General features: G+C 47.4%; 1 protein-coding gene across 1 annotated transcript; it reads right to left on the minus strand.

Annotated features, from left to right (window-relative positions):
• Nucleotides 1–2181: 2181 nt before the first annotated feature.
• LYPD6 (LY6/PLAUR domain containing 6) lies at nt 2182–11767 on the minus strand. The gene is made up of 4 exons (XM_075711392.1): nt 11650–11767; nt 9877–9975; nt 4439–4569; nt 2182–2385 (listed from the first exon to the last, which is right to left on the minus strand). Exons 1-4 carry the CDS (start codon nt 11765–11767, stop codon nt 2182–2184), a joined length of 552 nt encoding a protein of 183 aa, XP_075567507.1.
• Nucleotides 11768–12773: the final 1006 nt, after the last annotated feature.

Below are 12773 nucleotides of genomic sequence, written 5' to 3' on the forward strand. Positions count from 1 at the left end.
GTGGTTGAAGTGCAGAGCAAGGGCCTTCCGGACTTAAACTCTTCCTTTCTGCAGGATAATAATAATAAATAAATATTTTAAGTTGCTGTCGGAGAAGTCGTAACACCCTCCACCTCGTTCTCCCCCGACTCCTCCCGAGTAAGTGCCTGTGAATCGGCACTGGGCTTCCCCTGCTCCAGAAAGCTTGCAGGGAAGGGGGACAGGCTTTAGAAAGACTGCAGCAGGGGGCATTTCTTCAGGGTCTCCAGAGCTACGTCTAACTTGCCTAAAACAGCAGATTGCAACCACCCTCTTAATACTAGCGATCTGTGAGTAAGTCACAGGAGAGCTGAAAGGACATCAAGATGCAAGGCTTGTCTGTGAGCGAGGCCAGCTAGCCTTTCCTAAAAAAGTTAGTTTTATAGAAAAAGTTAAAAAAAAGGAAAGAAGTAGTGTTTGAAGTTCAGTTTTCACAATGAAGTACACGTACATTTTAAAAAAAACATCACTCAGCAAAACGCACCGAGCTTTCCAGAGTGCTTTTCTTCTCCAGAGAAATCACCTGCAACTAAATTGGGAGCGCTGCTCTCGGTTCTCCTCTTCCTTTGCTTCCAATAAAACCCCCCAGAGTGCAGGCAGAGTTCACTCCAAAGGCCACAAAACTCAAGACATCACCTTGCATGCTCAGATCTGCAGTTTTCCAGCTATTAATGGCATCCAGCACAGATGCTGCGAGATGAGGGCTTGCTGGTACCCTCCAGGAGCCCTTTCAAAGCACTGAAGGTGTTTACAAAGCATTTGGATTCCAGCATTGCCTTCCTTCATCTATCTGCCTTTCACCGTATAACTCGCCAAAAAAAGGCACTTCAGAGCATAAGCAGACTGTAACTTGATGAAGTGCACGTTACCTTGGAGCACAACTAGCCAAAACTTAACTCATAAAAGAACAATTTATTACTATAGGTTTTTTTTTTTTTTTGAAAAAAAAAGCAAATTAATTATAAAAATGTTTGGTTTAACTTTAAAACAAGTCCATGGACACCCTGCTTTTATTACTGACCCTGCAAAACAAAGCTGATTCTTTTTCAATAGTGATGCAAAATATTATATATATATATTTTTCTTTTTTATGATAATTTATATATTACAGGCTTACACACTTGCATAACAACCATTTTCCCTGGCAATATCAGTATTAAGAATCTTTTCAACACTTTAGATCCTACTCAACATACAAAAATAAATATTGCATATGTGATTTCCGAGCAAACAAGCGACACAGGTCACCAAAATACAGCTGTAGCTAGTAATAGTCCATACTCCATAGTGGGAGTGCATTAAGTAAAATAAAGCAGCTCTTCAGGATCAACTCTCGCTCATGTTGTAGAACTGGGTGCCAAAATATGAAAACATGGGAAGCCCCGAAACGCAGCTCAGCAGGCACCAGCATCTCAACCTGGACACGCACTAGCTCTCCATATGCCGCCTCCTCAAGAGAGGGTCAAGGGCCACACCCCCACCTCTCCCTCTAATTGTGCTTCAACAACAGAGTTTGTAGAGTTTTTCTGGTTCGGTTTATGAACCAAAGTGATTTTCTGCACATCCCAGCGTGTGTTGTTATGGGGGTAGCTCTTCACGCTGCTGGTGGACAACCTGGAAGGAAGCACCTGTGGGCGACGCTGGCCTGATCCAAGCTGCTGCTGCTCCCCGGACCTCATCCCTTCCAGCTGCTGCTGCCTTGCTACGAGCTCCTGCCCTCTCCCAGAGGAGCAGGAGAGACTGCAGAGACATACTGCCTATATATTATTTACCATTTGTTCTCAAAACAGGTTAACGAGACACCGGAGTTAGTGCGCTGACAAATTATAGCAAGAAAGTTTCCAATGAGTAAGTGATGATACTAGCAGCTGGCAGCGATAGAGTAGTTTTAAATAACGTTTCTTCACAGACAACAGACAGACATTAAGAAAAGTGTATGCATCAGTCTCAGCCACGGGTTCTGGGAACATTTTCCGTGAGTTGCTTCAGAAAACAGCAGAGAAACGCGTGATGGTTTTACCCCTTTTCAAATGTCCCTACATCCCAGGCTCACTAGTTCATCGTTAACAAGAAATCAGGAGGAAAACCAGTCTTTCAAAGACGACTCCAAAGCGCAGGCTCCGCGGGGAGGGGTTGAACGTTCATGAGATGTTCTCACCCAGCTCAGCTGTCCGGACCCGCCACGCGCGGCAGCGTGACCCAGTGCTGCGACATCAACCCCAACCAGAGGCACGCCGTCGTCAGCAGGGCGGGATGGGAAAGTCTCTGTGTTTTGTTGAGGGGGGAGAGGGTGGTAAATACGGCGTCCGTTGTGTTCCTTGGTAGTGGCAAGTTGCAGATGCTTCCTTCACAGCAGGAGGTGCAGATCTGAAAGAAACCAGGTTATAACTTAGTTATTTGAAAAAATACCACTGCCGTTGAATAAAGATGTAGGGGAAGTAATACGACATTTGCAAAAGAGCCCAGGGGCCAGTCTGATCTTTTTCCCCTTCCCCCCTGCCTTTTTTTGGTTTGCTTCCCCCCCCCCCCCCTTTCTTTTTTTCTTTTTCTTTCCTTTTTTTTTATTTTTCTTTCTTTTTTCCTGTTTTGTTAAATCCATCTACGTGGAGAACAATTTCACCTGTACAGGAACAGTACGTTGGCTGGTGCAAGGAGGACACATCCATGTTGAAGAGGTTACTTTCTACCCCCAAAAAGTAAACTGATGAAAACCAGTGCTGTTTGGTTGAAGTAGAGCTCACAAGCCAGAACACAAAGAAATCAGGATTTATTCATATAAGGGCTTTTTGTTGTTGTTGTTGCCTATCACCTAGTGTGCAGGCACTGGAGTGATAGACAATTCCTGTGTCAGCCCATAAGGATAAGGACACAGAGCTCTGCCTTCTCAGGGCTGGGAAGGGCCCGTTACAGTACGCTGCCAGGGCACAGAGATTTAGAGCAACAAGATTAACGCACCCAAAGCCAAGAGAGCGTAAAATTATGTGCAAAATAGAGATGGGGCTGCAGTGTGCCTGGCAGCTCAGGAAGCTCTTTTATTTTAACCTGTTGGAGAAGTTCAAAAAGGTTGACTGTTGACCTTCAGAAGAATCTTTAATAACTAACTGTTTGATTTGGATATAAAGCGTCTGCTCCGAAGGTTTCAGGGTTTTCCCTACCCGTTTCAGTAAGAAAACCAAGAGCTGGTTGGCGAGCATCTGTCACAGAGCAGAGGGGACCAAACCCGGTGCAGCACGGCAGGAAAAGCACTCCTCAGCCCGGAGGGACTGGTTTGCTTCCCCGAGCTGCTCGCAGGAGAGTTATGTAAAGAGATTATTCTTTTGTTCTGGCAGAGGTTATTCATAGAATCATAGAATCCTAGAATTGTTTAGGTTGGAAAAGACCTTTAAGGTCATGCAGTCCAACCATTAACCTACACTACCAAGTCCACACTAAGCCAATCAAGGGTAGACTAGACTAAACCATGTCCCAGACTGCCACATCTACCCCTTTTTTGAACACTTCCAAGGATGGGGACTCCCCCACCTCTCTGGGCAGCCTGTTCCAATGCTTGACTACACTTTCCGTGAAGAAATTTTTCCTAATATCCAACCTAAACCTCCCCTGGCGCAGCTTGAGCCCATTCCCTCTTGTCCTATCGCTTGTCACTTGGGAGAAGAGACCAACACCCACCTCACTACAACCTCCTTTCAGGCAGCTGTAGAGAGTGATAAGGTCTCCCCTCAGCCTCCTCTTCTCCAGGCTGAACACCCCCAGCTCCCTCAGCCGCTCCCCACCAGCCCTGTGCTCCAGACCCTGCCCCAGCTCCGCTGCCCTTCTCTGGACACGCTCCAGCACCCCAATGTCCTTCTTGTGCCGAGGGGCCCAAAACTGGACACAGCATTCCAGGTGCGGCCTCACCAGCGCCGAGCACAGGGGCACAATCACCTCCCTGCTCCTGCTGGCCACACTATCCCTGACACAAGCCAGGATGCTGTTGGCCTTCTTGGCCACCTGGGCACACTGCTGGCTCATGTTCAGCCGCTGTCGACCAACACCCCCAGGTCCTTTTTGGCACTTTCCAGCCACTCTTCCCCAAGCCTGCAGCGCTGCATGGGGTTGTTGTGACCCAAGTGCAGGACCCGGCACTTGGCCGTGTTGAACCTCATACAATTGGCCTCGGCCCATTGGTCCAGCCTGGCCAGGTCCCTCTGCAGGGCCATCCCACCCTCCAGCAGATCGACACTCCCACCCAGCTTCGTGTCATCTGCAAATGTCATTCCTTTGTTTCTGTAACAAATGGAAATGAGCTGGAGCTCGTTAAGAAGAGAACTTCCATTTTTGACAATGCTGATTTACCCACTGAACCAGTCGGACTTCTGGTGGAGGCCAGAAGGATTCTGCCCAGTTTTCGTACGAGAAAAAGGCAATTTTTATCCTATACCTTGTATTCTTCATGCTTTGCATAGGTGCATCCTGTAGACAGACAGTCCTCTAATGGTACACAGCGTTTGGTGACGGACACACTTTCTCCAGTAACTTTCATCATGTGTTGGCTAAAGCAGTATCTTGTACCTAGAAAGACAGAAAAATGTGTTTACCTGTGAAATTCAAGTTTTGTGATAGTCTACAAATAGCAAGGAATAGGAAAGAAGTCTTAGATCTTTTTTTTCAAATCCTGGGATTTAAAAAAAAAAAGATAATTTTGATGTATGTATTGCAATACATAAATGTCACTAAATACATACACCCACACCCCAAGCTGTGGTGCAAACCTGAGTTTTGAAAGCACTCTGGAACACAGGGATTTGTTTCCAATACTAATGTGGGTCTGTATGTTACTGATAGAGAAACACACATTGGATAACCAAGTTACGGAGGGAGGTTCAGATAAACACCTCAAATCTTGTGCACTGTTAGTTTTATAGGAATTGTCTTTAAAAAAAGGAAACATTCACAATACCCATTTATGTCTGAAGCTAACTTTCATTTGTATAGGCTTAATTTTTTCCTAGCTTTATGCACAACCATTAATTCTGTAGAACTACCTAAAGCATCACACATTGGAGACACCTTTCCCTATATCCTAACGGCTCATGCAAGCTGTCCTCGCTGCTCACGCTCTGATCCCGGCTCTCCCACAGCTCCAGTGTAGCCCAGAGAAGATCCTCCACCCTCTCTGTCCCTCAGTTTTATCATCTATAAAATAATGCCAAAGACCGACAGAACAGTTGGGAGGATTTCCGTATTTCTCAGTTTCCCAGTCTTTGGAAAAGGCACCATGAATTGGACTCTGTACCCGGTACTCCCATTGCATCTTCTGCACGCCTCTTCTGTGGGCTCCCTCATCCCCAAGGCAGACCATCCTCCTCCTCCTCCTTTCTTAAGGTACTCCTCTAGTGACACTGGCAAAACGCACAGAAAATTCAAAGCAGGATGACTGACAAATGCTGTGGCTACCCTCAGGCGTAAAGGAATTTGGGTTTATTTCATGCTTTAGTCGTCAGAGGGAAGTTGAAGGTGCTATTCCCCTTCCTAGCGCTCTAAGATGAAAACACTGGATTTTCAACACAGGAAATATGCCATTATATATTTCTTCTCTAAATTATACCTTGCTTCTTATTAATCAACCTTATTATTAATAAAATTGTTGCTTTCACGGGGGGAGAAAAAGGAGTGTAATTTATTTAAAGTTAACATTCCTGTTCAGCCCTCATCTCCGATGGGCAAAGCCCTGCATGCTTCTCATGTTTTAGGCATTTGGCAACAGCCAAGCGAGACTGTCGACCGAACACGTTATTCACTAGGCAATAAACCTCTCAGACATCTGTCGTATCTTTGACCTGCTCTTAACTCAAGTGCGATATCCACAGCAGACTTAACTTATCACCAGGGGCTGGAGACGCTCGGTGTGCTGTCTTCCTTCAACCCGGCCAGGGATGCAACACGCGGCTTTTCATCTGTTTTCAAGGCTCTCCTGCAATAAGGGGTGAAGCTCACAGATTTCCCCCAAGGGGAGCACTCTCTGCATGATGGCTCTGAGCTTCTCCCAGGACCTCGCCTGGAAGTGCCATTCCCCAGCAAATCTGGGCGTGCATCACCGGAGCTTTATTCCTCCTGCAATGACTCCATGCAGTGGATCTCACCCTTGACAGGTCCCAGATGGAACAAATAAAGCTTCTAGCACCCCATAACTCTTTTAAGGCTGTTTTGTTCTTTATTCCAATTGTGGTTTTAGAAAATATTGTGCAATCAACTTGGAGATAACGTATTTTGGTTGGACTTGATGATCTTAAAGGTCTTTTCCAACCTAAACGATTCTATGATTCTGTGATTCCCCCACACAGAGGGACCAAGCATGTTCTCCTCGCACAGCCATCACTGGTGGCTATTATCATCTCCTGCAAGGCAGGGCTGCAGCACAGCATTCTGGTCTGCCTCTCTTCTCAGAGAGGCGTAACGAGGACAAGCGCTATGAAAAGGATCGGGCCAGAGAGCACTGGGAGAACCCCAAGCAAAGCAGAGGTGGGAACATCACCAGATCTAACCCGTAACGACTGCTCTGCAGGTAGGGAGGCTGCCTGCCAGAGGGGTAGAGGAGGAACTCCAGGCTGAGCCTGTGAAGAACATGGGCCCAATGCTATAAAATTTTTACCAAAAATATCAGAGAAATTCAGAGCGATTCAAATAAGACACTGCCAGCATGAAAGTTGATGTTTCTAAGTACGGCAGTGCCCAAGCCAGGCAGCAGTACAGCCACAGGGTAAGGATGAGTCTCAGTGGTATTTTATGAGAAAAGCATGGATTGATGTTTCCTAAATTTTGCGGTTCCAGAGTGTCTTTAAAGGCACTTGAGAGCCAGGCTGATTGTGGTGTAATATTCAGGCTGTCCAGCAGCACATTCCATTACAAAAGCATTTGAAAGTGAGGTTGTTGCTCTATGTGAGATTATTTGGGGGATTTTCAAGGCCATTGATTTACACTGGCCCCTGGCACGACAGGTGACACTGTCAGCTCTTCTTTTGCATTTTTCCTTCCTCTGGTGGAACTCTCTTGCAAAGACTTGGGTTGATGGTTGGACTGATGATCTTGGAGATCCTTTCCAACCTTAATGATTTCTAGTTTTTACTTTCATTAAAAAATAATCCAGCCACCAAGCCAGGAAACATGAAATTTCTACTCTGCCCTTAATTGGTTTAGTGGTGGACTTGGTAGCGTTAGGTTAATGGTTGGACTGGATGATGTTAAAGGTCTTTTCCAACCTAAACGATTCTAGGGTTCTATGAATCTATGACTGCATGACATGCTTCAGCGACAAGGTATCTCCAAACGCCTACATACAAGAGACAGCCCCAGCCTCAACCTGCCAGGAGTGGGTAAGGAAACACTGAATCTGGTATTTCAAAAGGCCCAGAGTCACACAGTGACTTTTGAGAGCCCCTTTCCCAAACTGCAGGCTCTAACAGCACTTTTGGGTGCCACCTGCAATGGCTGGAACATCACCGTGGTGGTGGTGCCCATCATTGAGATGTCAGTCCTCCCACAGGCTGTCCAAAAAGAGAGTACTGGGAGTATTTTGAGTGTGGTATTTCCATACAAATTAGATCACTAACACAGTTTCTGCTTGAGCTGAAGCTAATAAATAACAGAAAACAAGGTTAATGCACAGCAGGAGGCCTGCCTTCTAGGAAATGCTTTTTCTAATCTCTGTTCAATACGGGGATTCACGGTTTTACTCTCCATTATAATGAATTTTGTTATACACAAAATGTAGTTCCCTTCAAGTCCATTATAGTTAATGAAAATATTTTGGTTTGCTTGGTTTTAATAGCATTCTGTCTTTAAAAAGAAAGAATAATAATAGCAAATACCAGGATGGAGTTTTCTCATTTTCTCCCACCACTTAACCCAAGCAAACCAACAAGGGTTCGGATCACTGCAGCAAGGGAAGCAACACCATAAGCGTCCCCCTCTGACTCCCAGAGATAAGGTCATTACCCGAGCAGATAACCCCAGCCCCCCGAGCACACCTGGAGTCACGCCTCAGCCCTGAGGTTGCATTTCTGCAGCTTCCTTACGTGAACTCAAAATCACATTTGAAAATTAAAGCAGCAAAGAAAAAAGCTGGCTCAGTAAAAGCTTTCTGATGTGGAAGTGTATTGGATGTAAAGCTAAGAGGTGCCAACAAAAGCCATCAGTGATGAGGCAACCCGAAGCAAGCACCAATTTCTGCAAAGTGGGGAGCAATGACGTTATCGTCTTTGCTTCCACTGCGCAGAATAAGGACAGAGCATTAAGCCATAGTGCCCAACCCCTTTCCCCAGTCATCTGAAACACAGTGACTGCTGACTCAGCAGTAGAGGCCCTGGTCTTGCCCAAAATCTGAGCAGCAGCAAGGGGTTGGGGGTCCGTGCCGCAGGCAGAGCCGTGCTCCAGTCCCAAGGCATGCAATGTTGGAGCAGCCTGGGCACTAACACGCTCTGCCTGGAGTGAAGTGTTATCAAATCCCTCCATTTTAAGGAGATAAGAAGTCCTCTGTTCTGAAGATTAAAGATAGACTCAGATTTCCAGCTAGCCCCTTCTCACGGCTAAAACCCCATCCTTACTTCACCAACAGTGGGTGTTTGTCCCAGCAGGCAGGAGGGCTGGTGACCATAACTAGCCGCTCTGGGCTGGTTGAACACAGCTGATGACTTACAGATGCACCAAAGCGTGGTTCTCCCCTCCCCTAAACAGCCATTAACTACTAACTTCTCTTTCCAGATTAGCATTTTTTGGGGGTCAAGTAATTTCTGCTTGTTGTTACTAAAGGCGGACCTTGGAGACACCAGCTCCTTGCACAGCGCTGCCCTTAGTCATTTAAATACCACCTGCTCCTCTCAAAGCAGGGAGCGCCCGTGAATATTGGTCTCATCTGATGCCAGCCAGCCTGATCTCTTTTATTGTTGTTGACGTGCTGATCTGAGCTCAAAGCAAATAAATTGTCTTACAGATAACGCACTCTGACACAGGCTGCAAACACAGCTGGTTCATCCCTGCTGTGCAGGTTATGGTCTTTCTCTTTCCAAAATAAATATTTTCTGAGAGCACGTGTAACGTCCCACAAGAGACAACAGGCATTCTGGATAGATGCTGAGCAGCACTGCCGAGCCTCCAGAAAGCACCGGGGGAGCGGTGAGCCCCGGCAGCATCCCTCTGCCCCCACAGCTGCCTTCTGACCACGCGTGGTTCCCACACTGGTGAGGACTCAGCCCATGTCCAACCTGTGTCCAGGGCTTCGGCAGGGGCTGTGGGCAACCTTAATGCTTGTGTCTCAAAAAGAGAAGCAGTAAGGGAGGGGAAGATCTGAGGGTCTCACTGATACCTGGACCTGATATTTGGGTGCCTGTATCCCAAAGCCCTTCCTGAGCCGTTCCCTACTTCAGACTCTGATGGGAGTTACGAGCCCAAAATACTGAAAATATCTTGATGCCAGCCGAAAAGAGGCAGCCTTGGCTGCCCTGAAGCGTGGGCTTGTGCCACAGGGGAGGGAAGCAAGCAAAGCAAGAGCAAAGCAAGAACTGGTCCCCTACTCACCAGTAAGAGAAATACAACCCTTAAATAAATGTCAGCCTGATTTAATTTCCAGCTGAGCTAGAGGAGTACGGGGAGTAGACAAAAATCCTAAACTTCATCTAAAGCCAAGAGACAGAAAAGCTGAAAGGATTACTCGTATCGCTTACACATCTTTCTTGTTGAGGAGGCTTACAAGCGGGAGCAGCAATCACCAGCATCCGAGTACGCGTAAGGAATAATGGGGGCTCAGTGCTGTCCCTGCGGTGGGGACAGCGAGCGGTGGTCATAAGGTGGGTTTAAATTAAACGCTAGCATGTGGCTGGTTACCTCTCGGACAATAGACATCCGGAGCCCATCGGTTGCATTCATAATTATCTGCTGCCTTTTCACAGGTGAAACACTTAAATCCATGAGGATACGGTGTGGCTGAAAGGAACAGACAATATTCAGTTAACATGAGCCAATTAATCCGGTTCTACTATGCTTTTCAGAGGCACACAGCAACGTTTGTTCTCTTTAGACATATCTTTCTACAAGTATGCCCGTCAACTTCATCAAGTGCGTCCCCATTTGTAAAAATCCTATCACCGATAGCAATGCGGGAAAGGCACATACAGATACAATAAGGACTCAGTTCAACCGTGTTTACCTAGCAAAAGTGCCCACTGCTGACTTCAAAGGGAGCTAATGTGAGCAAGGAGTACTTATTCTCTTGGTATCAGAGCTCACATCCAATACTACTGCTTTATCAGTGCTGATAACAAAATATCAGATGGATTAAAATACTTCTGGAAACTGTCCCACCGAGGAAACGAGCTACCCCTTTTGAAGGCAGGCTGATGTCCCCAAAGGAAAGAAAAATCAGCTTGCTGAACCTCCAGTTTTTAACAGCAGACTCTGTCCTAATTTATCTCGCCAAACGAAGAGCGTAACTCCTTAAGTGGTCTCCTGGCAGGGCTTCTGTAGCACATTCAATACATCTTCAGGATGCTGCCACCTTCTCAGAAGCCAGACGGTAAACAAGCCACATTTATCTCCACGGGGCAAAGTAAGCTGAACCTCCGCAGCCCCACATCTCACCTCTCCCTCCTCCTCACCTCCTCCCCTGGCCCACCGGCTCTGGGCCAGGCCCCGTTGGGGTACGAGCGGTGAAGCAAGAGGCATTCACTGCTTGTTTGCCCAGGCTCCTCTGGGTAAGGGCCAGCAAGTCACCTGGGAGCATCTCCGGTGGGGCTGCTGCTGCCCTCAGGGAACAGCTTGGGGTGGGACAACACAACAGCACTAATTAAATTCACCCCTCTCACCCTGGACCTCTAGCAGGTCGTGGTTACGGCATAAACCAGGAAATTCGTCTTCAACAGCACTAATTAAATTCACCCCTCTCACCCTGGACCTCTAGCAGGTCGTGGTTATGGCATAAACCAGGAAATTCGTCTTCAACAGCACTAATTAAATTCACCCCTCTCACCCTGGACCTCTAGCAGGTCGTGGTTATGGCATAAACCAGGAAATTCGTCTTGCTTGCACAGGATATAAATTTTTCAGCCAAATTCGGAAAGGAGGTTGAGTTTTCACTGGGAACAGATGGCAGGCAGACCTCTCTTCTAGAATTAAATGTTTGTATCTGATGAAGTGAACAGACGAGTGAAAGGAGAGTCCATGGAAGATGTAAAGATGCATAACTTTGCTATAGCATTGCTTCAGGGAGTTACTGAGATAAAGTCAGGAGCGGTTGGTGCCACAGCTGCAAAAGTTGCGTTTGGCCCTTGCTCACAGGTATCGATGTGCTCGGGCAAACCACATGGCCATGGGGCTTGGTCTATAGCTAGAGAGACTGTTGAGGAAGAGAAAATAGTGAATAAAAAGCTCCTGACGTGCTCAGCAACTGCCTGCAACTCTATCTGTCCTTTAATCCCTTTGGGAAGCAACGGTCTGGTTTCATATGGACTAGTTTTATGAGTACTTGGGTTATTTATTTAATCTTTGCCCAGCACTCAGCTCAACACTGATGTTTCTGCTGCCTTAACACAGGTTACCCCTCGTCCTTACCCCCGTCCCGCGGCCGGCCGTGGCTTTGCAGCCCGCGCAAAGGTGGCTTACTGGAAGGGTGGAGGTAGACGATGTCCTTCACGGTGAAGTCCCTGGGCTGCACGGCGGGCAGGCAGCCGGCCAGCAGGCTGAGCAGCAGCACCCATGCCGGCGTGGGCTGCGAGGCCATCGCAGGGCGAAGCCGTACTCATGCGGTAGCCGAAAACCCTCACCTGGGCAATAGCAGAGAACAGGGGTGAGCAGAGCAAACCCACGAGGAGCCCAGCCACCACCGCAGCCCCCACCAACCCAACCTCACCAGAATGGTGATGCTCCTAGGAGCCTTCAGCTGCCCTCCCGGAGGGGCAGGCAGCGGTGTCGTTACTTTGGCTCGGCTTCGGTGACATCCCTGGCACTGCCTGGGAAAAGGACTCGGGCAAACCCTCTCCCGGCCAGAGAACTGCAAACAGGAGCTGAGGGGAAGGGCGGTTGGGTTTGTCATAGTTTACAATTTAACCAGTCGGCAACTGGTTTTCAAAAACCTCAGTAGGACATTGGTAAAGTCATCAGAGACTGCACTGCGATGGGATTTAACTGCTTCTTTTAGAGAATACTGGAAAATTACAGAATTAGACCAGGAAGAAAAGCAACGGGGTAGCTGGAGACCCATCGGGATGCCCGGGGGGGCAGCGATAGGTCTTCCACACCCACACTCCAACACAGGCTCACATCCTTCTAAAATGCACCTTTTCAGCAAACCAGAACCTCCACTTTACTTTCCACATATCTCAGGAAAGTCGAGGAGCTCCAGCTGCTGCAGGTTGTCTCTAACTTCACCTGGCTGCTGTTAATAACATAAAGTGATTATTGTGTTTCCCTCATCTGTGCTCCAAAGGGTCTTATTCCCTCTGTGACAAACGATACAGAGTATTTTTCCCACATCCCTGAATGAAGACAACTAATTTAAGCAGAAACAAATACCGTCTGCGGTACCACTCGTGAAGCCATCCCAAAAAACAGCAGCTTTCAGAAGCATCTCAATCCCCACACCCAGGCTGTGGGGAGCCCTCCAGGAACAGACAATTCTAAGGCATCGTTAAATACACAGCTCATATTATTACGGTTCCTTAAAAAATGATGAAAACGTGCCACAGAAACCAAGCGGGACAGGAAAGCCCCGAGAGGACGTGGCTGAC

Source organism: Pelecanus crispus, chromosome 5 (assembly GCF_030463565.1).
Source record: "Pelecanus crispus isolate bPelCri1 chromosome 5, bPelCri1.pri, whole genome shotgun sequence".
NCBI classification, from domain to species: Eukaryota; Metazoa; Chordata; class Aves; order Pelecaniformes; family Pelecanidae; genus Pelecanus; species Pelecanus crispus.